Raw genomic sequence first — 27,175 nt, forward strand, 5'->3', positions numbered from 1 at the left:
GATATCATCAAGGTGAACATTCTGACCAATTTTCATGAAGATCTTGTGAAATATATGGCCTCTAGAGAGGTCACAAGGTTTTTCTATTTTTAGACCTACTGACCTAGTTTTTGATGGCACGTGACCCAGTTTCGAACTTGACCTAGATATCATCAAGATGAACATTCTGACCAACTTTCATAAAGATCCCATGAAAAATGTGACCTCTAGAGTGGTCACAAGCAAAAGTTTACGCACGGACGCATGACGGACGACGGACACTGCGCGATCACAAAAGCTCACCTTGTCACTTTGTGACAGGTGAGCTAAAAAGTTAGAAAAATACCTAAAATACTGAAAATCTAAAAATAAGATTTCTAAAAATAGACTAATTCCTGGAATTTAAGGGGAAGAAACTCAGTACAAAGGTTAAAAAAAGGTTACTTCCCTTTGGCTCTAACCCAATCAGAATGAGATATAGTGAAAATACATCAAAATTAACCTTAAATTCTAGGTAAAAGGGGACACAATTCAAGAAAAATAGTGTCAGAGTTATGCACCTTGTGTCAAATGATGTGGGTGATGAGGTGGAACATCTATTTTAAGTCTGAATCAAATCCATTCAGTAGTAATTGAGATATAGTGAAAATACATCAAAATTAACCTTAAATTCTAAGTAAAAAGGGGCATAATTCATGAATAATTGGTGTCAGAGTTATGCACCTTGTGTCACATAATGTGGGTGATGAGGTGGAACATCTATTTTAAGTTTGAATCAAATCCATTTTGTAATTATTGAGATATAGTGAAAATACATCAAAATCAACCTTAAATTTAAAGTAAAAGGGGACATAATTCATAAAAAATTTAGGTCAGAGTTAAGCACCTTATGTCACATCATCTGGGTGATGAGGTAGAACAACTATTTTAAGTTTGAATCAAATCCATTTAGTAATAACTGAGATATAGTGAAAATACAACAAAATTAACCTAAAAATTCTAAGTAAAAGGGGACATAATTCATGAAAACTTGGTGTCAGAGTTATGCACCTTGTGTCACATGATGTGGGCACATGATGTGGGTGATGAGGTGGAACAGCTATTTTAAGTTTGAATCAAATCCATTCAGTAGTAACTGAGATATAGTGAAAATACATCAAAATCAACCTTAAATGCTAAGTAAAAAGGGGCATAATTCATAAAAAAATGGTGTCAGAGTTATGCAACTTATGTCACATGATGTGGGTGATGAGGTGGAACATCTATTTTAAGATTGAATCAAATCCATTTAGTATTAACTGAGAAATAGTGAAAATACAACAAAATTAACCTTAAATTCTAAGTAAAAGGGGACATAATTCATGAAAACTTGGTGTCAAGAGTTATGCACCTTGTGTCACATGATGTGGGTGATAAGGTGGAACATGTATTTTAAGTTTGAATCAAATCCATTTGGTAATAACTGAGATAATAGATTTCGGGACGTGACGGGACGTGACAAAACTGACTCCTATATACCCCCCTCAAACATGTTTGGTGGGGGTATAATAAGTGTATTTATTAAAACATGTAGAGGTAAATTCAAATTTAATCACTTTTGGCTAAATAGGAAAGTATTCTTAGGAAATGTGTGTGAAACCGGGTACACTGACTCTATATAAAACAAGGCAGTCTGAAGGACAGCTAAATCCCCCGCCAATGCTATGGATAGTGAAAGGATAAACCTTTGATTTTAGCTGTGACCTTGACCTTGAACTGACATGGCTGACTCATGAATTCTGCACAATGTCTTAATGAGGTGATCATTTGACCCAAGTTTCATGAAAATCCTTCAAGGGGTTTAGGAGATACAGAGCTGAAACCTTTGACCTTCAGTTGTGACCTTGACCTTGAGTTGACATGGCTGACTCATGAGTTCTTGATGAGGTGATCCTTTGACCCAAGTTTGATGAAAATCCTTCAAGGGGTTTAGGAGATACAGAGTGGACACAAAATGGAAGGCTCAAACCTTCAACCCTTAGTTGTGACCTTGACCTTGAGCTGGCATGGTTGACTCATAATTTCTGCACATCGTTTTGATGAGGTAATCATTTTACCCAAGTTTTATAAAATTCCTTTAAGGGGTTTAGCGGACACGAAATGGAAGGCTCAAACCTTTGACCTTCAGTTGTGACCTTGACCTTGAGCCGACATGGCTGACTCATAAGTTCTGCACATCGCCTTGATGAGGTGATCGTTTGACCCAAGTTTGATGAAAATCCTTCAACGAGTTTAGGAGATATAGAGCGGACACAAAATGGAAGGCTCAAACATTTGACCCAAAGTTGTGACCTTGACCTTGAGGCGGCATGACTGACTCATGGGTTCTGCACATCATCTTGATGAGGTGATCATTTGACCCAAGTTTGAAAAAATTCCTTCAAGGGGTTTAGGAGATATAGAGCGGACACAAAATGGAAGGCTCAAACCTTTGACCTTGAGTTGTGACCTTGACCTTGAGCCGACAAGGCTGACCCATGGGTTCTGCACATCGTCTTGATAAGGTGATCATTTGACCCAAGTTTTATAAAATTCCTTCAAGGGGTTTATGAGATATAGAGCGGACACAAAATGGCAGGCTCAAACCTTTGACCTCGAGTTGTGACCTTGACCTTGAACCGACAAGGCTGACTCATGGGTTCTGCACATCGTCTTGATGAGGTGAGCATTTGACCCAAGTTTCATGAAAATCCTTCAAGGGGTTTAGGAGATATGGACCAGACACGATTTTGTTACGGACGGAAGGACAGACGGAAGGACGGACGGAAGGACGGACGGAAAGACGGACGGAAGGACGGACGCAGACCATTCCTATAATCCCTCCGCCACGGCGGGGGATTAATAAAGCCTTTTCGATTGTTGGTCATATTATATTTTTCCTGAGGAAGCAGTAGGAGGTATGTTGTTAAATGATATTAGAACAGTTGTCAAAATACAGACAATGCTGGCTCAAATGCCCAAAATTTGTCATGTTCTTAAAACCTGGGACCTGTTTGAAAGGCATTATCACTGATGATTTTCTTTTATTTTATATATATATACAATAGGGTTATTATAACAGTAGCTCAATCTGGGATGCTGTATTTGGCTTGAGTGGATTTTGCCATATCGGATCTCACGAGGCGCGCAGGCGCTGACTGTGATCCAACCTTGCAAAATCCACGAGACCAAAATCCAAAATATACCTCTACCTTTTTGTTTGTTGTTTTGTTATTGAACGAAATCTTCAATATTTATCGATACTAAAATGGAACTAAGTGAAGTTTTTATGTCTGCTTTTTATAGAACTGTGTAAGGTCGTGCATATTAAAGTCAGGGTTGCCAGCATTCTGGGTGAATAAAATTCCCTGACTTTTCACTGACTTTTCCCTGACCAATTCATGTTTTTCACTGACCAAAACCGCCAAACATTTAAACGGCCTCCTGACCTCCCCTATAGCCGTCCAATCCTCCCATTATTTTTTTCCCAAATGTTTTGTATTTATTTTCCAATATATTAAACATAAACATCAAACACAATGATAATAAACATGGTTTTCTTTCTTGTATGACTGTTTGGTGGTCAAGTCAATGAAACATAATTGTGACTATTGGTCAGTGAAACCTAATTATTAAGAGATACATATCAAAAGCATCTTTGCAAGACATGTAACTATCAAAAATCTAACATCTTTTAAGGTACACTTTCCTCAAGATAAACACAATAAAGTATGGTTAATAACAAGACCATTGGAACCCTGCTAGTATTAGCAAAATATCATTCTCAAAAATCCAAGATCTGTTATTATACAGTTTCCTAGAGGCAAAAACAATAAAACACAGCAAGACCATTGGAATCATATTGACAAAGCATCACTCTCAAAATGCAAGATCTTTTAATATACAGTGTCCAGAAAACACCTGGAGTACCTACAACAAAAAAAGTGTATTAGAATAATGTTAGTTGTAGGCTCTCTTCATGTGTCACTTTCCTACAAAATAACAAAAAAATGTTAGTTAGCTCTGGAGGCAAGGGTTGCAAAGCCTTTCAGTCTTCAAGCAAAATCAGTGTTTAAAGAAAAATGGAGGATTTAAACAAATTAAATGCATGTTACAGTATTACATCATTAAACTGTTTTTAATTACTTAAATTTAATGCTTGAAGACTGCCATAGCCACAAAAGTTTAAAATGATTAACTTCTTCGAGCTTTGAAATCATTTTTCCCTGACTTTTCCCTGACTTTCCACGATTTTCATTTTTCACTGACCAAATTTTAAAATTCCCTGACAATTCCCTGACCTTGAAAAAGAAACCAATTTCCCTGACTTTTCAAGACTGCTGGCAACCCTGAAAGTAGTCTGGCAGGTACAATACAGAATTTAAAACGTACAATACAGAAGTTTTTTCTGCCTGTTCATATATAATTGTGAAATACAAGCTGATCTGTTTTACAGAATTTATATAGGTATATAATATATATATATATATATCTCCATGGTTTCATAATGTAAATACTGTGAATACTGCATTATTACAAATTAAACATTTGTTAACATATATGAAATCTAAATGTTTATTTCAACAACTTATGTGTTACTGTGAGGCAGTTTTTTTAAGCATTGTAATAAATTTTTAAACAAGAGCTGTCTCCATAGGATGACATATGCCCCTGATGGCACTTTGAATGAGTAGTTATGGCCGATGTTAGAGTTTAGGACCTTTGACCTACGGAGATGGGTCTTGTGCGAGACACGTCGTCTTACTGTGTCACACATTCATGCGTAGTTATTTTAAAATCCATGCATGAATGACAAAGATATGGACCGGACACGCCCATCAATGCACTATCATGAAAAATGACCTTTAACGTCTAAGTGTGACCTTGACCTTTGAGCTATGGACCTGGGTCTTGCGCGCGACACGTCGTCTTACTGTGGTACACATTCATGCCAAGTTATTTGAAAATCCATCCATGGTTGACAAAGATATGGACCGGACACGCCCATCAATGCACTATCCTTTAAAGTCTAAGTGTGACCTTGACCTTTGAGCTACAGACCTGGGTCTTGCGCGCGACATGTCGTCTTACTGTGGTACACATTCATGCCAAGTTATTTGAAAATCTATCCACCGATGACAAAGATATGGACCAGACACGCCCATCAATGCACTATCCTTTAATGTCTAAGTGTGACCTTGACCTTTGAGCTACGGACCTGGGTCTTGCGCGCGACACGTCGTCTTACTGTGGTACACATTCATGCCAAGTTATTTGAAAATCCATCCATCGATGACAAAGATATGGACCGGACACGCCCATCAATGCACTATCCTTTAATGTCTAAGTGTGACCTTGACCTTTGAGCTACGGACCTGGGTCTTGCGCGCGGCAGGTCGTCTTACTGTGGTACACATTCATGCCAAGTTATTTGAAAATCCATCCATCGATGACAAAGATATGGACCGGACACGAAAATTGCGGACAGACTGACAGACCGACAGACTGACAGACCGTTCAAAAACTATATGCCTCCATTCGGGGGCATAAAAATCGTTAAACACTCTACCTTAAAAGCCAATTCATCAACAGTTCTTGCGCTGTAGAGCAGTATAACTCTTCCTGTAAATTTGTTAGCATTGTCGCCCTGATTCAAATCAGCCAGTTCATTGATGATGCTGTACAAGGGATTTATACCTACTCCTCCAGCAACAAGGAGTAGGTCAACGTCTTTATGTACTGCTGCATCAAAACTGAAGTCTCCTCCAACACGTATATTCACTTGATCCCCCTCTTTACACTGGAAACAAGACACATTAGGTTACTTAAAATATTAAGACTATTTCGTTTGTATTCTTTTCTTCAAAACTCAGGCTGTACAACGTACGTCGCACGCTATTTTGCACAAATGCGTAACGTCATTTTGACGTCAGTTCGACGTACAAATTACTAATTGAGAAAATAAATAGCAAAAATGCGTTGAGATAAATCTGCATATTCTTTAATGGTATCGTAATTTACAGTTATTGCTTTGAACACATTGTTATTGTTTTTTATCATTAATTATTACCGCCCGTTTCTTCAAATTAAATAATATATATGCATTTTAATCTACAATTAATTTTATCATGTTGTACCGTGTTGATCGCAAACATTTATATCAACCTCCGGACGTTAACAAACCTAGCATCAACAGTGATCAGGATGATTATAACCCACAAAGAGGCAGTGCTGTCGCACGAAAATATTTGGAAAAAAATATTTTCATTAAACCGTAAAGCAGTTAATTTTAGAAAAAATTTATGCATTTAAGAATATAACAGGTCCTGTGGATTTAAAACTTTTTTCATGCTAAATTCAGTTTTGTACTCTGACTTTTGTTTAAAACAACACCAAAAATTTAATTCTAACACGACCAACAAATAACCCTACAAACAGAAGAAAATCAGACAACGGTTATTTTGCGATAATCCTGCGCGTGCAGTGATGTCATCCGATCCTGGTGCGTAGCACGGTCGTAAAACGTAGTTACCATTTTTTTCTAACACTGTTAATACCAGTATGTCTTATTAGAATCGAAATAACAAATTCGCTAGTGTGATTTATCATAGAATAACCCTAATTTTTCTTTCTTATGCGAAACAATATATCAATCAGTATGAACTGTGCCATGAGAAACCAGCATAGTGCGTTTGCGACCAGCATGGATCAGACCAGCCTGCACCTCCGCTCAGTCTTGTCGGGATCCATACGCTTCGCTTTCAAGGCCTATTGAAATTAGAGAACTGTTAGCGAACAGAATGGATCCTGATGCGCAGGCTGGTCTGGATCCATGCTGGTTGCAATCGCACTATGTTTGTTTTTCTCGTGGCGCGGCTCATATATTCTTATGCATACGAAATCAAAAGACGTGTTATCCTACGTTAAACAACGATTGGGAAGTTATTATTTCATAAAGAAATTATTTAGGCCCTATAACCAGTTCTCAACCAGCTTAAGTACCGTTTAAATAACACCTTTTTTATTCACATCATGTGCGACACTACAAATGAAAAATGTTTCGTGCTCAAAATGAAATAAAATGTTAAAAAAAAAGTTTAAAAATCTCAGTGCTTCGGACAAACTTACCTAGATCTATAGACATTGTGTGCACTATCATAATAAATTAATAAATAACGGCGTTATCGATTAAATTTTGTTTATTGTCTTTATTAAAGACCGCGTATTATAAGCAGGAAAAAACATAGTTCGGTATCAAAGTTTGATGATTTCTTTATATCTATTCAAAATACATGTAAAGCATCAAAATGTCAAATCAGCTTTTTATATTTTATATTTGTGCGGAAAGCCTTGAAACTTCACATCCGATACTAGTCACAGTTCTGCATCTAGCGTTCACGTTTCTGTTCAAGTGGCCGTTTGTTTCTGTGCTTTTTTTTCTTTTGGCGGTACCACTCTCGCCTCTCCGCAATGCTCAGACAAGGGTGGGGTGGGGGATGTGGGGAGGGGGTATCACACTTCATTTGTGTAAATATCAATAAGATAGAGTAATCATTGACAAAATTCATAACATTTGTATATCAACTACGTATAGATACTGACCGACATAATCTCTAGTAAGACAGACAGATAAACGGACATACTGAAGAAACAAATCTTTCAGGCTGACTAAATGAATGATCGAGTAAATAATTACCAATGGTCATGAATTCTTGCATACTCATCGGCTATTCGACTGCAAAAAGACACGCGGATGGATTGAATGGTCGATTGAATGTTGCGTTTCATTATTTGTTATGTATATTCATTTATACCTATTATTATTACCGCAGTAAATAATACACAACTTGCATATTTATTCGGAAAAAAATAGAGCGAAAATAAACGAAACACTAAAAATTGGACGGCTATAGTTAAAATTCGGAAACTAAGCTGTGTACGAACTTTTTCGAATTTTATATTAGCAAACGAAATATACAACAATGGAATGATATATAAAGATAAGTATGTCAAAGCATACATTAATCTAGGTTATATACTTATGAATGAAATTTAATATACAATTCAGCTGCTTCAGGTCCTTTTTGATACAGTTTCTAGTTTTTCACTCCGTTATAGACCTATTTCCAAAAAGACATTTATGAATATGCTTTAAGAAAACGAAAAAGAAAAAAGGGTGTTGATAAGTTTGCAGTTGAATACAAGTCAGCTGAAGATAAGTACCCTCAAATTGCCGCATTCCAGAAAGCGATCCGCAGAATAAACCGTACTTTCGTTTTTAGAGTAATAAAAAGTTAAAAAGAAAAAAAAAAACAATAATGAAAGGTATCTTTTTCCCGGGATTACGCGCAAATGCGCTAAAATGAAAAAAAACTCCATTTATTAGGGATCTTAACGACTACGCTACACTGCGGAAGCATATTTTTGACCGAATTACTGCTTGTATAACATCAAAAACAGCAAAATGACTACGTGAGGGAGCGAGGGAGCAGTAATTGTGTGACCATGTGAGTGAGGGACTGCGGACGAAGCAGACTTCTTTTCATTTGAAATTTATCAATTAAGACACATGACTGTGCCTAATGATTTTTATTCTTTTTGTGTGCTCATTAGAACATAAAAGTATAATTTTCCCCTCTTTGATTTATTATATTAGAAAAGTATCCAAGAGTGATGTTCTACTTTTGAAAGCTGTATAATTATGATACATAATGCATATGCGTATATGATATGATAAAATCATGTAAAATCGACTCCGAGCGAAAATGCAAAATGAAATTGTCCTAACTTAAGTGTAGATAAAATGTATTACTTTTATTTTATTTCAACTTCGTAGGCTAACTGATCGCCTTAATTTTATCACGGTATTACAATGCCTCGAATGTAATGCATTCATATAGACCTGTAAATTACACTTAAAACATGGTTTTTATGAAAAACTAAACGGGAAACAGAACATTTGATTAGTTCATAGATGGTAGGTCTGTAGGAATATGTAATATAAATTCGTTGAGAAAGTAATTTAAAAATCAGTGACTTCCATTTTCGTGGCACATCAAATAAAAGGACGCTTGCCATGCAATTTTCTCTTTCTTTATAGGTCCAGTACAATTTTCTTACAGAACATTATTTTTTTGGACTGGACCTTAGATTTAAATGTAAAAGTGATTTGTTCAAATTATCATAGATGAGACGTTCATACTTTAAGTTTACTTCTAGGCACAATGTTCAGAATAAATTATTTCGAAGATACTGAAAATATGAAGAAAGATAATAAAGATCTATAATATGCGTCACAAATTTGTAAAATGAACCAAATACTTTAAAGTTATTTAATGGAAATCGAGCTAATAAAATCATCAAGACGTTGCGTTTTTTATGTACAGCAAAGTGAAATTATACGACGTAACGTTATGCAATCTAATATTTGCAGCTTTACTGTAACGATGTAATATTTTCACAGAATGATGGTTCATGAAAGTTTTATACTAACAAGATAAGTCAGATATCTTCAGAAAGTTCATACAATGCACTTTTAGCCATCTATAAAGATCAATGCCAACTTTCAATAATAACTCGCATAAAATGGGGAAACTCACTTTTGAAATGGACTTTTTGACGTAACATTTTCAGTATGTAATTTTTTAAAATATACCGTAGTCGTTTAATACTTGTTAATGATTATTGATTTAAACATGTACATAATTGTTAATGTATGCATTTTATGATAGTATAAGTTTTGGTATTTTTTCCGATAAATTATTACAGTATAATTGAATAAATACGCACCAGGATGACGAGCGTAACGCTTGTAGAAAAAACCGTCAAGGTTTTGTTAAAGCGAGTAAATACGGAAATGACGTAAAATAAACGCATTGAATGATGACGGCAAAATTCAATGTCGTCTGCTGGTTATTTTGTCCAGATATCTTTAAAATTGACAGATTTATCGTCAAAAAACCGACTGCCATACTAACATCTTGTTACGCGTAACGTTACATTTTTCGTCATTTTTGTTGATGATAATTCGATTTTTTATGTATTTTACGATTATAAATTCTCTAAAAATTAAACGGGGAAAAATGTAATTTAAATCTTTTAATCACTGTAGTAAAAACATACATGGACGTCAGTTACTCATAATTTAAATAGCTGCATGCACATCAACATGTATCTCGAAATCGCCTATGTGTAAAATAGCGTGCGACGTACGACAAATGTATCGAAAAATATTCACCAACATTAACTAATTGGCCACTAAGCCTCAAACAAGTCAGGGAAAATATGAATTTTGTGATACTTTTTTTAGCTTTTATAAATATAAGACAACATGTTAAAGTATTGGACCTTTAATGACATTTGGCAATTTACATTTGATTCTGTACTCTGTGCTATTTCAATATTCTCCTGCTGCTAATGTTGGTCATACGAACAATCAGTTGTAGAATGCCAAAACTGTATATGAAGAATATGTAATCATATAGAAATTATAAAATGTCATTACGAGTCCAATACATTAATCCATGACTTTCAGATTACCAAACATGTAATAATCAAATAATGTCTCCCTTTAATCCATCACAGAAGTATACATTAAAATTTTCTTTTTAAATACTAAGTTGGGCAATCTCATCTAAACAACATTTATGACATTTTTCACATTTCAGATATTCTGTTTATTCACTGAATGGTCCATGTAATCATAGATCCCTAGTAATGTATGTTTTATTAGTTTTTATTAATGTCTGTTATTACTCCACTTGAAGGTAGTTCTGCACGTTTGATAAATTGGAAGTGATGGTGTAACGTCATTTATCCGGAAAAGGTAGAACAAGAGGGCCATGATGGCCCAATACATCGCTCATCAGAGTTGATCTGGCCTAATGACCTAGTTTCTGACCCCGCATGACCAAGAGTTGAACTTGACCTAAAGATCATCAAGACAAACATTCTGACTAAATTTCGTAAAGATCTGGCCTCTAGCTTTTCCTCTGATTTGATCAGTGACCTAGTTTTTGACCCCATATGACCCAGATTCGAACTAAACCTACAGATTATCAAAACAAACATTCTGACTAATTCCCATGAGTTTCAAACTTAAATTGTGGTCTCTAGAGTGTTGAAAAGAATTTCCCTTGATCTGGCCTAGTGACCTAGTTTTTGACCCCACATGACCCAGATTCATACTTGACCTAGAAATGATGAAGACAAACATTCTCACCCAGTTCCATAAAGATTGAGTCAAAAATGTGGCCTCTAAAGTGTTCACAAGCTTTTCCTATGATTTGACCAGGTGACCTAGTTTTTGACCCCACATGACCCAGTTTCTAACTTGACCTAGAGATCATCAAGACATTCTGACCATGTTTCATGAAGATTGGGTCAAAAATGTGGTCTCTAGAGTGTTCACAAGCTTTTCCAATGATCTGACCTACTGACCTAGTTTTTGACCCCACATGACCCAGTTTCGATCTTGACCTAGAGATCATCAAGACAAACACTCTGACCATGTTTCATAAAGATTGGGTCAAAAATGTGGTCTCTGGTGTTCACAAGCTTTTCCATTGATCTGACCTACTGACCTAGTTTTTCACCCCACATAACCCAGTTTCGAACCCGACCTAGAGATCATCAAGACTAACATTCTGACCAAGTTTCATAAAGATTGTGTCAAAAATGTGGTCTCTAGAGTGTTCACAAGCTTTTCCTTTGATCTGACCTAGTGACCTAGTTTTTGACCCCACATGAGCCAGTTTCGATCTTGACTTAGAGATCATCAAGAAAAACATTCTGACCAAGTTTCATAAAGATTGGGTCAAAAATGTGGTCTCTAGAGTGTTCACAAGGCAAATGTTGACGGATGACGCATGCCAGACAATGACTGGTCACAATAGCTCACCTTGAGCACTTTGTGCTCTGGTGAGCTAATAAAGCCTGGATTTGGCTTACAAAAAAGGAAACCATTTTATGAATAAATGGCTATCTGTGAGTAAATTTATTACAATGGCACTGTAACTATCTTTCTAAAGATAAAATAGGATATTATAACATCCAACAGGTTAAATGATTCAAAATAATGTCTTAAAATTAGCGTTAAATGTGCAGTTCAATTTCATCAAGGTCAAATATCTCCACAAGAGGCTTAAATCACTCACCTGAGGCAGACCTTGACCTAATTAGATCTTGCTTGTGATAAAGTATTAAATTTAAAAAAGAATCTAAAAAATCTAATATCAACTAGAATGTATCTGTAGGACAAAGAGGTGTGCAAGTTTATATCATGATAAAGACTCATGCATGTTTTCATCAATTTATATCAAATACTTTTTGAACTAGGTGCGTCACAAGGTGAAAATGCGGATTTTTTACTATATCAGGGGCCATAACTCTGGAAACAGGGGTCGAAGCCAGACGAAAAATAGGAGGTGCGCAAGTTCACATCACAATAAAGGCTCATGCAAGGTTTCATAAATTTATATGAAATACTTTATGAGCTAGGTGCATCACAATGTGAAAATGTACATTTTTTACTTTTTTCAGGGGCTACAACTCATAGGGGGTGGAGCCAGTTGAAAAGGAGGCACACAAGCTCATATCATGATTAAGACTCATGCAAGGTTTCATCAATTTATATCAAATACTTTCTGTTGAATATGATGGAAAGTTTTGAGCATGCACAAAACTTGGAAGACTCCATTGGACAAAGGTCACTGTGACCTTGACCTTTGACCTACTGACCTCAAAATAAATAGGGGTCATCTGCTGGTAATTACTAACCTCTCTATTAACTTTCATGATCCTGGGCCCAAGTGCTCTTTAGTTATTATCCGGAAACCAATTGGTCTCTGGACCAACCAACATACTTGCCGACATCTGCAAAACAATATACCCCTACTTCTCCGAAGGGGGCCATAAAAATAAAATAATTGTATGAAACTTTAATTTTATTTTTAGAAAGTCATGTTTAATGGGGAAAACCCACTAACCATTTAACATGAAATATATTTTCAAAGGCCAATGAAATTTAGGTTATTTTTAGAACATAGAATAAAACAAAATTAAGAACTTGTTAGTCACTTTAAAACTTCTTTCACAAAATATTATTGTTTCACAGAAGACCTGCTTTATTTATGTTGTTCAAAAAGCATGTAGTCCATCAATGAATATTTGTTATCAATAGGCTTAAACCTTTACTTTACAAAACACATTTGATAATTTAAAGGTCCATTACTAAGGGAAAGTGAGTTGGCAATTTTTTTCATAGCCAGTGCATAGACTTCTGCAAGACACTAAATAATGAAGATTGGCAGGTCAAAATTTACAGAAGGTCTTTGGAACTCAAAGAAATGTATGTGTATTATGTTGAAATTTCAATGAATCGACAGAATGACCCCCCAGGTCTTTTTAACTTTCTTCATACTTCATAGAAAAATAATTGTACATATACTGCGATTTATTTCGAATTTCTACATACCAACTTTCATTTTCCAATAAAATGAAGTAGTTTCTGTGCTTTTTAAAAGAAATTAAAATGTTCACTTTCCTTAGTATTGGACCTTTAAGGGTTTAATACTTTCGTTATTTAATTTGTCACAATACTGTTCTTTAACAATCAAGAAACAGTTATTAACAAGAGCACCGCCTTGCGGATGCTGACGCTCATCTGATTTTTGTATATAATAGACAAGAGGGTCATGATGACCCTAGATCGCTCACATGAGTAGTATGAGCCACATGTTTCAAATGGCAAACTGATGCTAAAATATTAAGAAGGTAGATCAGTAGGTCACATTCATGGTAACTGAGTCAGTTTTAAGATCAGCGTGCAAAACTATACATGTCATCCGAATTTCAAGGCTGTATCTTAAAAAACATAAAAATAGGTCAGTATGTCAAGGTCACAGTCAAGTGGTCCCTAATCGCTTGGGGCCATCAGGTAATTATAATTAAACAGTCTAGGAAATATGATCTGATAATTTTTTAAGTATTTTTTTCTATATAACTCATCATTATAGCAAGCGACCCCCTGGGCAGGACCTCTTTTTACCCCTGGGGCATAATTTGAACAAACTTGTCAGAGATCCGCCAGGCAATGCTACATACCAAATATCAAAGGTTTAGGCCTTGAACTTTCAGACAAGATCTTTAATTTTTTTTTCCTATATAAGTCTAAGATAAACTTGGTACCCCTAGGGACATAATTTGAACAAATCTGGTAGAGAAAAACTAGGAAAGGCAACATACTTAATACCAAAAGACTAGGCATTGCATTTTCAGGCAAGAAGACTTTTAAAGGTCCAAATTGGCTGGATCCTGACTAAAGAATTTATTTTGAATGGGATATGCTTACTGTAATAAGCTTAGCTTTTAAAATTAAATGCAGTTAATTGAAATATGTGCTTGAAGTTTAACTGGAACGAAATATTGTCTTTGAGTGGTTTGGCACCAGGTGTTGTTGTTTAACATTTGAACTTAAAAAAAAAACAGATGTCCTTATGAGAACACTGGTAAGATATCTTGAACATGACTGAGGGCAAGGCTTGTGCAGTCACAACTTAACATGTTGAAGGTTTGAACATTTAAAAAAACAAAAAAAAAAAAAAAAGAGCTGTCTCCATAGGATGACACATGCCCCCGATGGCACTTTGAATGAACAGTTATTGCCGATGTTAGAGTTTAGGACCTTTGACCTACGGACCTGGGTCTTGCGTGCGACACGACGTCTTACTGTGGTACACATTCATTCCCAATGATTTTAAAATCCATGCATGAATGACAAAGATATGGACCGGTTTGCCCATCAATGCACTATCATGAAAAATGACCTTTAACGTCTAAGTGTGACCTTGAGCTTTGAGCTACGGACCTGGGTCTTGCGTGCGACACGTCGTCTTACTGTGGTTCACATTCATGCCAAGTTATTTGAAAATCCATCCATGGATGACAGAGATATGGACCGGCCACGAATGCACAGCATGAAAAATGACCTTTAACGTCTAAGTGTGACCTTGACCTGTGAGCTACGGACCTGGGTCTTTCGCGCAACACGTCGTCTTACTGTGGTACACAATCATGCCAAGTTATTTGAAAATCAATCCATCGATGACAAAGATATGGACCGGACACGAATGCACATCATGAAAAATGACCTTTAACGTCTAAGTGTGACCTTGACCTTAGAGCTGCGGACCTGGGTCTTTCGCGCGACACGTCGTCTTACTGTTGTACACATTCATGCCAAGTTATTTGAAAATCCATCCAACGATGACAAAGATATGGACCGGACACGAAAATTGCGGACAGACCGACAGACGGTTAAAAACTATATGCCTCCCTTCGGGGGCATAAAAAGGAATGAAAATATATATAATTATGTTCATATATTTATTTTTTAAGGGTGTTGGGGTGCGGGGAAATGGGAGAGGAAACAAAATTTCACATGTTGATTATAAATATTGATGGAAAATTAAAAATGAAAAACAAGAGGGTCATGATGACCCTGGATCGCTCACCAGAGTAATATGAGCTACATGTTTCTAATGTCAAACTGATGATTTTTAGAAATTGTTTGGAAGATTTTCCGATGTACAATCAAGTAACCCCTGGGGCGGGGCCAATTTTACCCCGGGATCATGATTTGAACAAAGTTTGTAGAAGTCTACTAGGAAATGTTACATATCAAATATCTAAGATCTAGGCCTTCTGGTTTATTTTTAGCAAATTTATGAAGATTTCCCTATGTACAATCAAGTAACCCCTGGGGCTGGGTCAATTTGACCCTGGGGGGGGGGTCAAGATTTGAACCAATTTTGTAGAGGTCCACTAGGCAATGCTACATGTCAAATATCTAAGCTCTAGGCCTTCTGGTTTATTTTTAGAAAATTCTGAAGATTTTCTGATGTACAATCAAGTAACCCCTGGTGCGGGGCCAATTTTACCCCGGGGGTCATGATTTGAACAAAGTTTGTAGAAGTCTACTAGCAAATGTTACACATCAAATATCTAAGATCTAGGCCTTCTGGTTTATTTTAAGCAAATTAATGAAGATTTCCCTATGTACAATCAAGTAACCCCTGGGGCTGGGTCAATTTGACCCTGGGGGGGGGGGGGGGGGGGCAAGATTTGAACCAATTTTGTAGAGGTCCACTAGGCAATGCTACATGTCAAATATCTAAGCTCTAGGCCTTCTGGTTTATTTTTAGAAAATTTTGAAGATTTTTCTATGTACAATCAAGTAACCCCATGGGGCGGGGTCAATTTTACCCCGGGTGTCATGATTTGAACAAATTTTGTAGAAGTCTACTAGGCAATGCTACATGTCAAATATCTAAGATCTAGGCCTTCTAGTTTATTTTTAGAAATTTTTTGAAGATTTTCCTATGTAAAATCAAGTGACCCCTGGAGCGGGGTCAATTTTGACCCCGGGTGTCATGATTTGAACAAATTTTGTAGAGGTCCACTAGGCAATGCTACACATGAAATATCTAAGCTCTAGGCCTTCTGGTTTATTTTAAGAAAATTTTTAATGATTTTCCTAAGTAAAATCAAGTGACCCCTGGGGCAGGGTCAATTTTGAACCCAGGGGTCATGATTTGAACAAATTTTGTAGAGGTCTACTAGGCAATGATACATGTGAAATATCTAAGCTCTAGGCCTTCTGGTTTATTTTTAGAAAATTTTGAAGATTTTTCTATGTACAATGAAGTAACCCCATGGGGTGGGGTCATTTTGACCCTGGGGGTCATGATTTGAACAAATTTTGTATAAGTCTATTAGGCAATGCTACATGTCAAATACCTAAGATCTAGGCCTTCTGGTTTATTTTTAGAAATTTTTTGAAGATTTTCCTATGTAAAATCAAGTGACCCCTGAAGCTCTAGGGCTTCTGGTTTTTGAGAAGAAGATTTTTAAAGATTTTCCTATGTAAAATCAAGTGACCCCTGGGGCGGGGTTAATTTAGACCCCGGGTGACCAAGGCAAGTGGGCAACCAGGTGTGGGTGCGCAACTTCACATGTTTATAATAAATGTTCACAGAAAAGAATGAAAGAAATTTAATGAAATTCTGCCAAATGGCAAGTTTGTTATGTACAAATATGTGGATTTTTAGACAATTAAAGGGCAATAACTTTGCAGTTACAAAAGAAATCCATACGAAATTGTGTGTGCACAACCACATTAGAGTGCTCTAAATTCTGTTAAGTTTCATAGTTCAAGGTCAAATATATCAAAAGTTATGATGCAGAAACTGCCATATTTATAGTACCCTATATAGTTAACACTAGAAACTTCTAAGGGCCATAACTCTGGTGTTACTTGGGCAATCTGACCGAAACTTGATGGGCCGCAAGAACTCATAGTGGTGAACACGTATATAAAGTTTTAAATAAATATTCCCAACCATTTCCTAGATATGGCTCCGGACGGACGGACGGACAACGCCAAAACTATATCCCTCCGACTTTCGTCGGGGGATAACAAATTAACCAATTGGTAGAATTTCATTAAACTTCTTTCCTTTTTATTCCATGAACATTTATTATCAACATGCGAAGTTGTGTACCCACACCCGGTCTCTCTTAAGGACATCTGTCCTTTTAAATTCAAATGTAATGGAATTATCTGCTTCTTAGTAACATCGTTGACTTTTTGCTGGACATACTTCTTTGCCATTCCTCACCACAAACCCATTCGGCGGGGGATACCAATTTATCAAATTTGCTTGTTAACAATAGAAAGTGCTAAGGGCCGTAACTCTGGTGTTACTTGGGCAATCTGACTGAAACATGATGGACCATACTGCCCTATAGTAGCGAACATCTATATGAAGTTTAATTTAAATATTTCAAACCACTTCCTAGATATGGCTCTGGACAGACAGATGGAAAGACAGACATCACAAGAACTATATCCCTCTGCCCTAAGTGGAGGATAACAAGGAGGGAATCACACTGAAACATACCTAAATAACAAAGACCTTTGGTCTACTGACCTCAAAATCAATAGGGGTCATCTGCTGGTCATGACCACCCTTCCAGTCAATTTTCATGATCCTAAGCTTAAGCTTAAGAAGTTATCATCCGGAAACTGTTAAACTGTTGGTCACTGTAACCTTGACCTTTGACCTACTGATCTCACACTGAAACATACCTAAATAACAAAGACCTTTGGTCTACTGATCTCAAAATCAATAGGGGTCATCTGCTGGTTAATCCCCCTATTAACTTTCATGATCCTAGACTCAAACGTTCTTGAGTTATCATCTGGAAACGGATTGGTCTACATACAGACTGACTGACAGACAGACCGACCGACATCTGCAAAACAAGAGGGTCATGATGACCCTGGATCGCTCACCTGAGTAATATGAGCTACAGGTTTCAAATAGTCAAAGTCACTGAAAGTCAGTTTTAAAATCAGTGTGCAAAACTGTTTTACATGTCATCCAAATTTCAAGGCTGTATCTTAATAAACAAGAAAGTAGGTCAGTAGGTCAAGGTCACAGTTGACCCCTAATCACTTTGGACCATCAGGTAATTATAACTAACAGTCTGGAAAATATGATCTGATAATTTTTTAGGTATTTTTCCTAACTGATATAACAGTAGTCCCAATCCATGACTCTAGTTACCTCCCCTGACGGTCCATCCACAGAGTCACAAGCAGCCACTATTAAAAATCAGGGTAATTTAGGTACTTCAATCTTTCAGACATGGTTGCAAGCATAATGATGATTTAATGGCGGAAAGAAAAAAATTCTAAATAGCAAATTTATTTTTGTGTTTGTCTTGTGAAAAACACGTTATGTCAGGTCATGAGCACTTCGAAGTTCCTGAAGAATGTCACCCACTGACCTACATTATCGATTTTTTTTGGCCATTGGTGACGTCACAGCTTTATTACGTCACTATTGGCGCATTTCATTCATAGTCAGGTACCGGCAAACAATACTGCCATCTGGCTGTCATCAGATTATGACTTCCTTTATTTTAGATGTTCTACAAGAATCTCAGATCTCTGTTTTATTTCATAGATCTTTGATGAAGGAAACACCTCCATATATCAAAGTATTACTTATATCTCAGATTTAATTTACCTGTGTATGTATCCAGTGAGCAGGAGGGTGTTTGCTATATTTTACTGCTAGGTCCATACATTGTTCTTTCAGTAGTTTAGAAGGTGAACTACACATAGAGAAGCCACCAACAGTCTCCACACCAGGAATAAACATATCTATCCTGCAATATAGCTTTCTTGTTTTATTCAAAACATATTTAAACTAGAAAATGCTAAAATGGCAAGAAGTCAATAGGGGTCAGGAGCGAAAGTCAAAGAGACACTGATGGTTGGCTGCAATAGGGATCATCTACTTGGCATGTCCAGTCATCCCGCTAAATTTCAACACTCTTGGCCTGGTGGTTCTCAAGTCACTGTTCAGGCTCCTGTGATCTAGACCTTTGATCAAGTGACCTCAAAATAAATAGGGGTCATCTACTCTGCATGTCCAATCATCCTATTAAGTTTCAACATTGTAGGTCAAGTGGTTCTCAAGTTATTTCCAAACAAGAGTGCATGAATGTCACAATATACGCCCGTCACAGCAAATTTCTTTACTCTAGCACCTGTATTTGCAAATGGAATTTTAATTTTGTGGTTGTATAGTAATAACTGTAAGTGTTTTGTTTTTCTAAGTCCACAAAAAAAACTCCTTACCAGGTAGAGATACCTTAAAATACACCTAAAATTGGAAAGTAACATCTATGTTGTACCACAGAAAAGTGGTCTTGGTTTTTCCCTACGGTCAATTATAAAAAAGTTACTATATAACTTATTTATAGTAACAACTAAGGGAAGTTACATCAAAATCCCTCCATGCATGAAGAAATGCTTCGGACAAAGTCATTCTTGTATCTGACCTTTGGCCTCTAAGTGTGACCTTGACCTTAGACCTAGGGACCTGGTTCTTGCGCATGACACTACGTCTCGTGGTGGTGAACATTTGTGCAAAGTTATATCAAAATCCCTCTATGTATGAAGAAGAAATGTTCCGGACAAGGTTTTCATTCTTGTATCCTTTGACCTCTAAGTGTGACCTTGACCTTAGACCTAGGGACCTGGTTCTTGCGCATGACACTCCACCTCATGGTGGTGAACATTTGTGCCAAGTTATATCAAAATCCCTCTATGCATGAAGAAGAAATGCTCCGGACAAAGTTTTCATTCTTGCATCCTTTGACCTCTAAGTGTGACCTTGACCTTAGACCTAGGGACCTGGTTCTTGCGCATGACACTCCTTCTCATGATGATGAACAATTGTGCCAACTTTCATCAAAATCCCTCTATGCATGAAGAAGATATGCTCCGGACAAAGACATTCTTGAATTTGACCTTTGACCTCTAAGTGTGACCTTGACCTTAGACCTAGGGACCTGGTTCTTGCGCATGACACTCCGTCTCATGATGGTGAACAACTGTGCCAAGTTTCATCAAAATCCCTTCATGCATGTAGAAGATATGCTCCGGACAAAGTCTGTGGACGCCGCCCGCCCGGCAGGGGCGTTCCCATAATACGTCCCGTTTTTCAAACGGGCGTATCAAAATGATTTTACATGAACAGGCCACTGTGACCTTGACCTTTAATAGACTGACCCCAAAATCAATAGGGGTCATCTACTCTGCATGTTCAATCATCCTATGAAGTTTCAACATTCTGGGTCAAGTGGTTCTCAAATTATTGATCGGAACTGGTTATCAATGTTCAGGCCTCTGTGACCTTGACCTTTAACGGAGTGACCCCAAAAACAATAGGGGTCATTTACTCTGCATGAACAATGATCCCATGAAGTTTCAACATTCTGGGTCGAGAGGTTCTCAAGTTATTGATTGGAAATGGTTTTCCATGTTCCGGCCCCTGTGGCCTTGACCTTTCACAGAGTGACCCTAAAATCGTTAAGGGTCATCTTCTCTGCATGACCAATCATCCTATTAAGTTTCATCATTCTGGGTCAAGTGGTTCTCAAGTTACTGACCAGAAATGGTTTTCAATGTTCAGGCCCCTGTGACCTTGACCTTTAACGGAGTGACCCCAAAATCGATAGGGGTCATCTACTTTGCATGTACAATCATCCTATGAAGTTTCAACATTCTGGGTCAAGTGGTTCTCTAGTTATTGATTGGAAATGGTTTTCCATGTTCAGGCCCCTGTGACCTTGACCTTTGATGGAGTGACCCCAAAATCGATACGGGTCATCTACTCTTCATGACCAATCATCCTACGAAGTTTCAACATTCTGGGACAAGTGGTTCTGTAGTTATTGATCGGAAATGGTTTTCAATGTTCAGGCCCCTGTGACCTTGACCTTTGACAGAGTGACCCCAAAATCAATAGGGGTCATCTACTTTTCATGACCAATCATCCTATGAAGTTTCAACATTCTGGGTGAAGTGGTTCTCTAGTTATTGATCAGAAATGGTTTTCAATGTTCAGGCCCCTGTGACCTTGACCTTTGACGGAGTGACCCCAAAATCAATAGGGGTCGTCTACTCCAGCAGCCCTACAACCCTATGAAGTTTGAAGGTTCTAGGTCAAATGGTTCTCCAGTTATTGCTCGGAAATGAAGTGTGACGTACAGACGGAAGGACGGACAGGGCAAAAACAATATGTCTCCTGGGGGAGACATAATAATATGGTTATTTTCTCTTTTTAAATGACTGAGGGAGATCATTCAAAATTAATATACATAACCTGAATAACTTCCTAGTTAAGAAATAATTTATAGCAAGAGTGCTTTTACACTATTTTTGCACAATGGGTGGTTTTACGTCGGGTGTAACAAAAACTTTGACGTCATTGCACGTAAACGTCACGTCATTCTACCGTAAGAGTGTTTTAACAGAGGCAAGCATATTAGAATTTTAGTTATAAGATAATCAGTTATAGAAGTGTAAATTAAAAAAAACAACAAAAACATTACCGATAAGAAAGCAATGAAACAAATACAGGCTTTTAAATAAATTTTGTATACATGTACTGTACAGGTGGGACGGTGGTCTAGTGGTAACACGCTTGACTGTCAATCCAGAGGTATGTGGTCCGAATCCCGGTCCAGGCTGGAAATTTCTGAGATGCTCTTAAGTGTCTCCCACTTAACTTAGAGGCCTGTACTGGTTCTTCCCAAGAAAGATGGCTTCGCTGTGCTATGTACAAGGCACGTTAAAGAACGAGACTGTCTATTCACAAAGAGCTATGTTAAGTTAGCCAGACAAGTCTGTATCTAAAAAGGACTTCTCTTGGTCTGTTCTGGGGGATTTATCTCACACTGTCCCTCTAGTCAGATTGTTCTGTGTCTCTACTACTAGAAGATGAATTTCACTCCCTGTGTGGCTGTGTTTGATATATATATATATGAATGTGTTTAGCTATATAAATCTGGTATAATGACTAGAGGCCATCTTAGGTCGCACACCTGAGTAACACATCATAACTGTGTAAACATGTTTTACCTAGTGATTTCATGGAGAAAAATATTCTGACCAATTTTCATTAAGATTGAACCAGAAAGTGTGGTCTCTATTTTCTTTGATTTGACCTAGTGACCTTGTATTTTACCCCACAAGACTCAGATTAGAACTTGTCCAAAATTTCTTGAAAACAAACATTCTGACATTGTTTTGGAAAGATAGGGGCAAAAAAGGGGCCTCTAGAGTGTATACAAGCTTTTCCATTTATCTGACCTAGAGACCTTATTTTTGACACCGCCCTTCTGTAAATATCATACATGTCAAGTTTTCTCCGGATCTTCTGGGAGACACAGATTTTTGGTCCATTTCCCAAACATATGGAAATCAATAATTTCTCCCAGAAATCCAAAATTCCAAGCTAATGGTTTCCTGTTTCAAACTAAATCCCTAATTACACACTGCATGCACTGTGCCTGACCTAATTTATCACTCTTAACAAGGTCACACACTGATAACATTCTGCAAACAGGTGTGTATTGTGCTATTTTTGGGTCGGGGCTTTGCTCCGACTCTATGGAATAATAGACGGTAAATGAAAACCACTACACTTTTTAGTGCAAAACGGCAAATAACAACAAGAGGGCCAAGATGACCTTAGGTCGCTCACCTGAGAAACACAACATAATACACCATAACAGTGTAAACATGTTTGACCTAGTGATTTCATAGAAAAAAATATTCTGACCAATTATCATTAAAATTGGAGCAAAAACAAGTATTTTCTTTGATCTGACCTAGTGACCTAGTTTCTGACCCTATATGACAAATATTCGAACCTGACCTAGCTTCATCAAGGCTATCATTCTGACCAAATTTCATGAAGATCAATTGAAAAATACAGTCTCTATTGCATACACAAGGTTTTTCTTTGATTTGACCTAGTTTTTAAACCCAGATGACCCATATTCAATCTTGACCTAGATCTTATCAAGGCTATCTAAGATCATCAAGATTAATATTCTGACTAAGTTTCATGAGGATACAGTCATAAATGTGGCCTCTAGTGTTTAAAAGCTTTTCCGTTGATTTGATTTTGTGACCTAGTTTCTGACCCCACATGACCTAGATTTGAACTTGACCTATAGATCATCAAGATTAACATTCTGATCAAGTTTCATTAAGATATGGTCATAAATGTGGTCTCAGCAGTGTTAACTAGCTTTTCCTTTGATTTGACCTGGTGACCTAGTTTTTGATACCAGATGACCCAATATCTTAATCCTCCAAGATTTTATAGAGGGTAACATTCTGACCAAGTTTCATTAAGATTGGGCCAAAATTGTGACCTTTATAGAGTTAACAAGCTTTTTCTTTGATTTGACCCAGTGACCTAGTTTTTAATCCCAGATGACCCAATATCAAATGTGTCCAAGATTTTATAGAGGGCAACATTTTGACCAAATTTCATTAAGATTGGGCCAAATTTGTGACCTCTAGTGTTAACAAGCTTATCCTTTGATCTGACCTGGTGACCTAGTTTTTGACCCAGATGACCCAATATCAAACTTGTTCAAGATTTTATAGAGGCTAACATTCTGACCAAGTTTCATTAAAATTGGTCCAAAATTGTGACCTCTAGAGTGTTAACAAGCTTTTCCTTCAATTTGACCCCGTAACCTTGTTTTTGAACCCACATGACTCCGATTCGTACTTGACCTAAAGATCATCAAGATTAATATTCTGACTAAGTTTCATGAAGATACAGTCATAAATGTGGCCTCTAGAGTGTTAACAAGCTTTTCCTTTGATTTGACTTTTTGACCTAGTTTTTGATCCCATCTAACCTAGATTTGAACTTGACTTATAGATCATCAAGATTAACATTCTGATCAATTTTCATTAAGATATGGTCATAAATGTGGCCTCTACAGTGTTAACTAGCTTTTCCTTTGATTTGACCTGGTGACCTAGTTTTTGAACACACATGACCCAGATTCAAACTGGACCTTGAGATCATCTAAATTAACATTCTGACCAAGTTTCATAAAGATATAGTCTTAAATGTGGCCTCTACAATGTTAAAAAACTTTTACTTTGATTTGACCTGGTGACCTAGTTTTTGACCCCAGATGACCCAATATCTACCGTCCAAGATTTTATCGAGTGTAACACTCTGACCAAGTTTCATTAAGATTGTGCCAAAATTGTGACCTCTATAGAGTTAACAAGCTTCTTCTTTGATTTGACCTAGTGACCTAGTTTTTGACCCCAGATGACCCAATATCGCATTAGTCCAAGATTTTATAAAGGGTAACATTTTGACCAAGTTTCATTAAGACTGGGCCAAAATTGTGACCTTTATAGAGTTAACAAGCTTTTTCTTTGATTTGACCTGGTGATCTAGTTTTTAATCCCAGATGACCCAATATCAAACGTGTCCAAGATTTTATAGAGGGCAACATTTTGACCACATTTCATTAAGATTGGGCTAACATTGTGACCTCTAGAGTGTTAACAAGCTTTTCCCTCGATTTGACCTGATGACACAGTTTTTGACCCCAGTTGACCCAATATCAAACTCGTCCAAGATTTTATTGAGGGTAACATTCTGACCAAGTTTCATTATGATTAGGCCAAAATTGTGACCTTTAGAGTGTTAACAGTTAAATTGACGGACGACAACAGACAGGGCGATCACAAAAGCTCACCTTGAGCACTTAGTGCTCAGGTGAGCTAAAAACTGAACATTGTGTAATGCAATTCAATCATCATAAATAGAAAAGGTGAAATTCAGTTGATTTTAATGAGTAAAAACACACTTTACCTTTATTAATGTTTGTAAATATTTCATGCATATTCTAATCTTTATTTTTAAATACTTTCATCAAATAAGAGTTTTAAACAATTAAACTGATACGAACAACATGTATTTACATCGCATCTTTGTGTCTCCTATATACACCACATCAGCGAAAATTAAGTCCAATATATGTTCGATTTAAGTTCTTTGTCCTAAGAGACCGTTGTCTTAAGACAGACCCTTGGGTGGTCTCTTAACACAAGGTTGACTGTATTGATTACTTCCTTTGAATATCTTAAAGTCTATTTATGACTGTAAAATGGGATTTTACACTTATTCAATATGTCAAAGTTAAACATGAGATTTATGTCGAACTGTAAGACATTCTAGATTTCCATCTTAACTGTGAGAATAACTTTAAGGACTTTTAATGTTCTGAATATCAGCTTGACAAAGGCTGGCAGGATTTAACTGTGTTTTTACTGCACTCAGCTTGACAAAGGCTGGCAAGATTTAACTGTGTTTTTACTGCACTCAGCTTGACAAAGGCTGGCAAGATTTAACTGTGTTTTTACTGCACTCAGCTTGACAAAGGCTAGCAAGATTTAACTGTGTTTTTACTGCACTAAAGAGAGGACTAAGAGCCTTTTCAATGCAGTATATAGGCTTTGCAGTGTGTCCCTTAGAAAGGTACTTTATTGCAATCATGTTAGTTCATCCGGCTGTAAGTGAGTAACAGAAAATTGACGAGTTTACTGTATCACTGATTTAAACTGTTTTTAAAAATCTGATTGCTCAACAGGTTTGCAAGCTCTACAAAGTTTGTGTTGTTTCAAAAAGATTTTACCTTCAATTTTTTTACCTACCATTGTCCTGCTTTGAAGATGAGTCTCCTGTCTTCTACCTTTAAAGTTACTGACTTCACTGTCTTTGTTTCATCTCTCAAACCTACAACTGTTGCCAAGGAAACTATCTGAAAATTGCAACACATTTCTGCATATTCAGAAGGTATTATATAAAATATATCAAGGATATGCTGCTACAGTAAACATTCTGACCAAGTTTCATAAAGAATGGGTCACAACTGTGGCCGTTAGAGTGTTCACAAGGCAAATGTTGACGGATGACGCACTCAGATGGACTCTGGACAATGACTGGTCACAATAACTCACCTTGAGGACTTTGCACTCAGGTGAGCTCTGTGTGTGTGTGTGTGTGTGGGGGGGGGGGGGGGGGGGGGTCTTAGGTCGCTCACCTGAGTAACACATATAGCAGTGTAAACATGTTTGACCTAATGATTTCATGGAGACAGTCTGACCAATTTTCATTAAGATTGGATAAAAAAAATGTGGCCTCGTACAGACTTTGAGTGGCAAAATTTAAGCACTTTTTAAGCATTTTATTTTGATTTTAAGCACTTTTCACCAGCGGCAAAAGAAAACTTTACAGTGCCATGTTAACTGATGGAAATAGTCCGCTAAACCAAGCATACAAATGTACAAGGTTTTTCATTCTCCACAACTAAATTTCTTCACAATTTCACTGTCAGGTAATATCTTCTGGAATATTTCTTCAACACGGAAATTTGATTTGTATGAACAATTTTGAGGCGTTACAACACCATGACAATGTCAAAAGTATTTTGACATTGTTCCAGCTGAAGCCGCTGCATTTTTCAGATGTTTGTCGCTCTTTGCATGAGATTTCCAAGCTGAATCCCCCATGCTGCAAACGTTTATGTCTTTTACACATAAACGGCACCGAGCCTTTCTTTTATCATCCATGTCCATCACCCAGGGATAAAAAATTAGCCACTTCTTGTTGAATACACACTTTCTGGAAGCCATGTTTATCGACTGGTACGCAGTCATAGAGCAGGGAACCAGTGGTTATAGTTGGTTCGTCCCAAATACAGTTCA

At 37.0% G+C, this 27,175-nt stretch overlaps 1 protein-coding gene across 3 annotated transcripts in view; it reads right to left on the bottom strand.

Annotated features, from left to right (window-relative positions):
• LOC123531281 (oxidoreductase NAD-binding domain-containing protein 1-like) overlaps positions 1-27,175 on the bottom strand; it is a 96,541-nt gene that overhangs the window by 17,080 nt on the left and 52,286 nt on the right. For all 3 annotated transcript variants that reach the window (XM_045312104.2, XM_045312103.2, XM_053517505.1), the window contains 3 exons: positions 26,123-26,229; positions 19,092-19,233; positions 5,567-5,797 (listed from right to left, as the gene is read on the bottom strand). In XM_045312104.2, the coding sequence (XP_045168039.2) occupies positions 5,567-5,797; positions 19,092-19,233; positions 26,123-26,229 (480 nt within the window). The remainder of the gene's footprint in view (positions 1-5,566; positions 5,798-19,091; positions 19,234-26,122; positions 26,230-27,175) is intronic.

Source organism: Mercenaria mercenaria, chromosome 11 (assembly GCF_021730395.1).
Source record: "Mercenaria mercenaria strain notata chromosome 11, MADL_Memer_1, whole genome shotgun sequence".
Taxonomy (NCBI): Eukaryota; Metazoa; Mollusca; class Bivalvia; order Venerida; family Veneridae; genus Mercenaria; species Mercenaria mercenaria.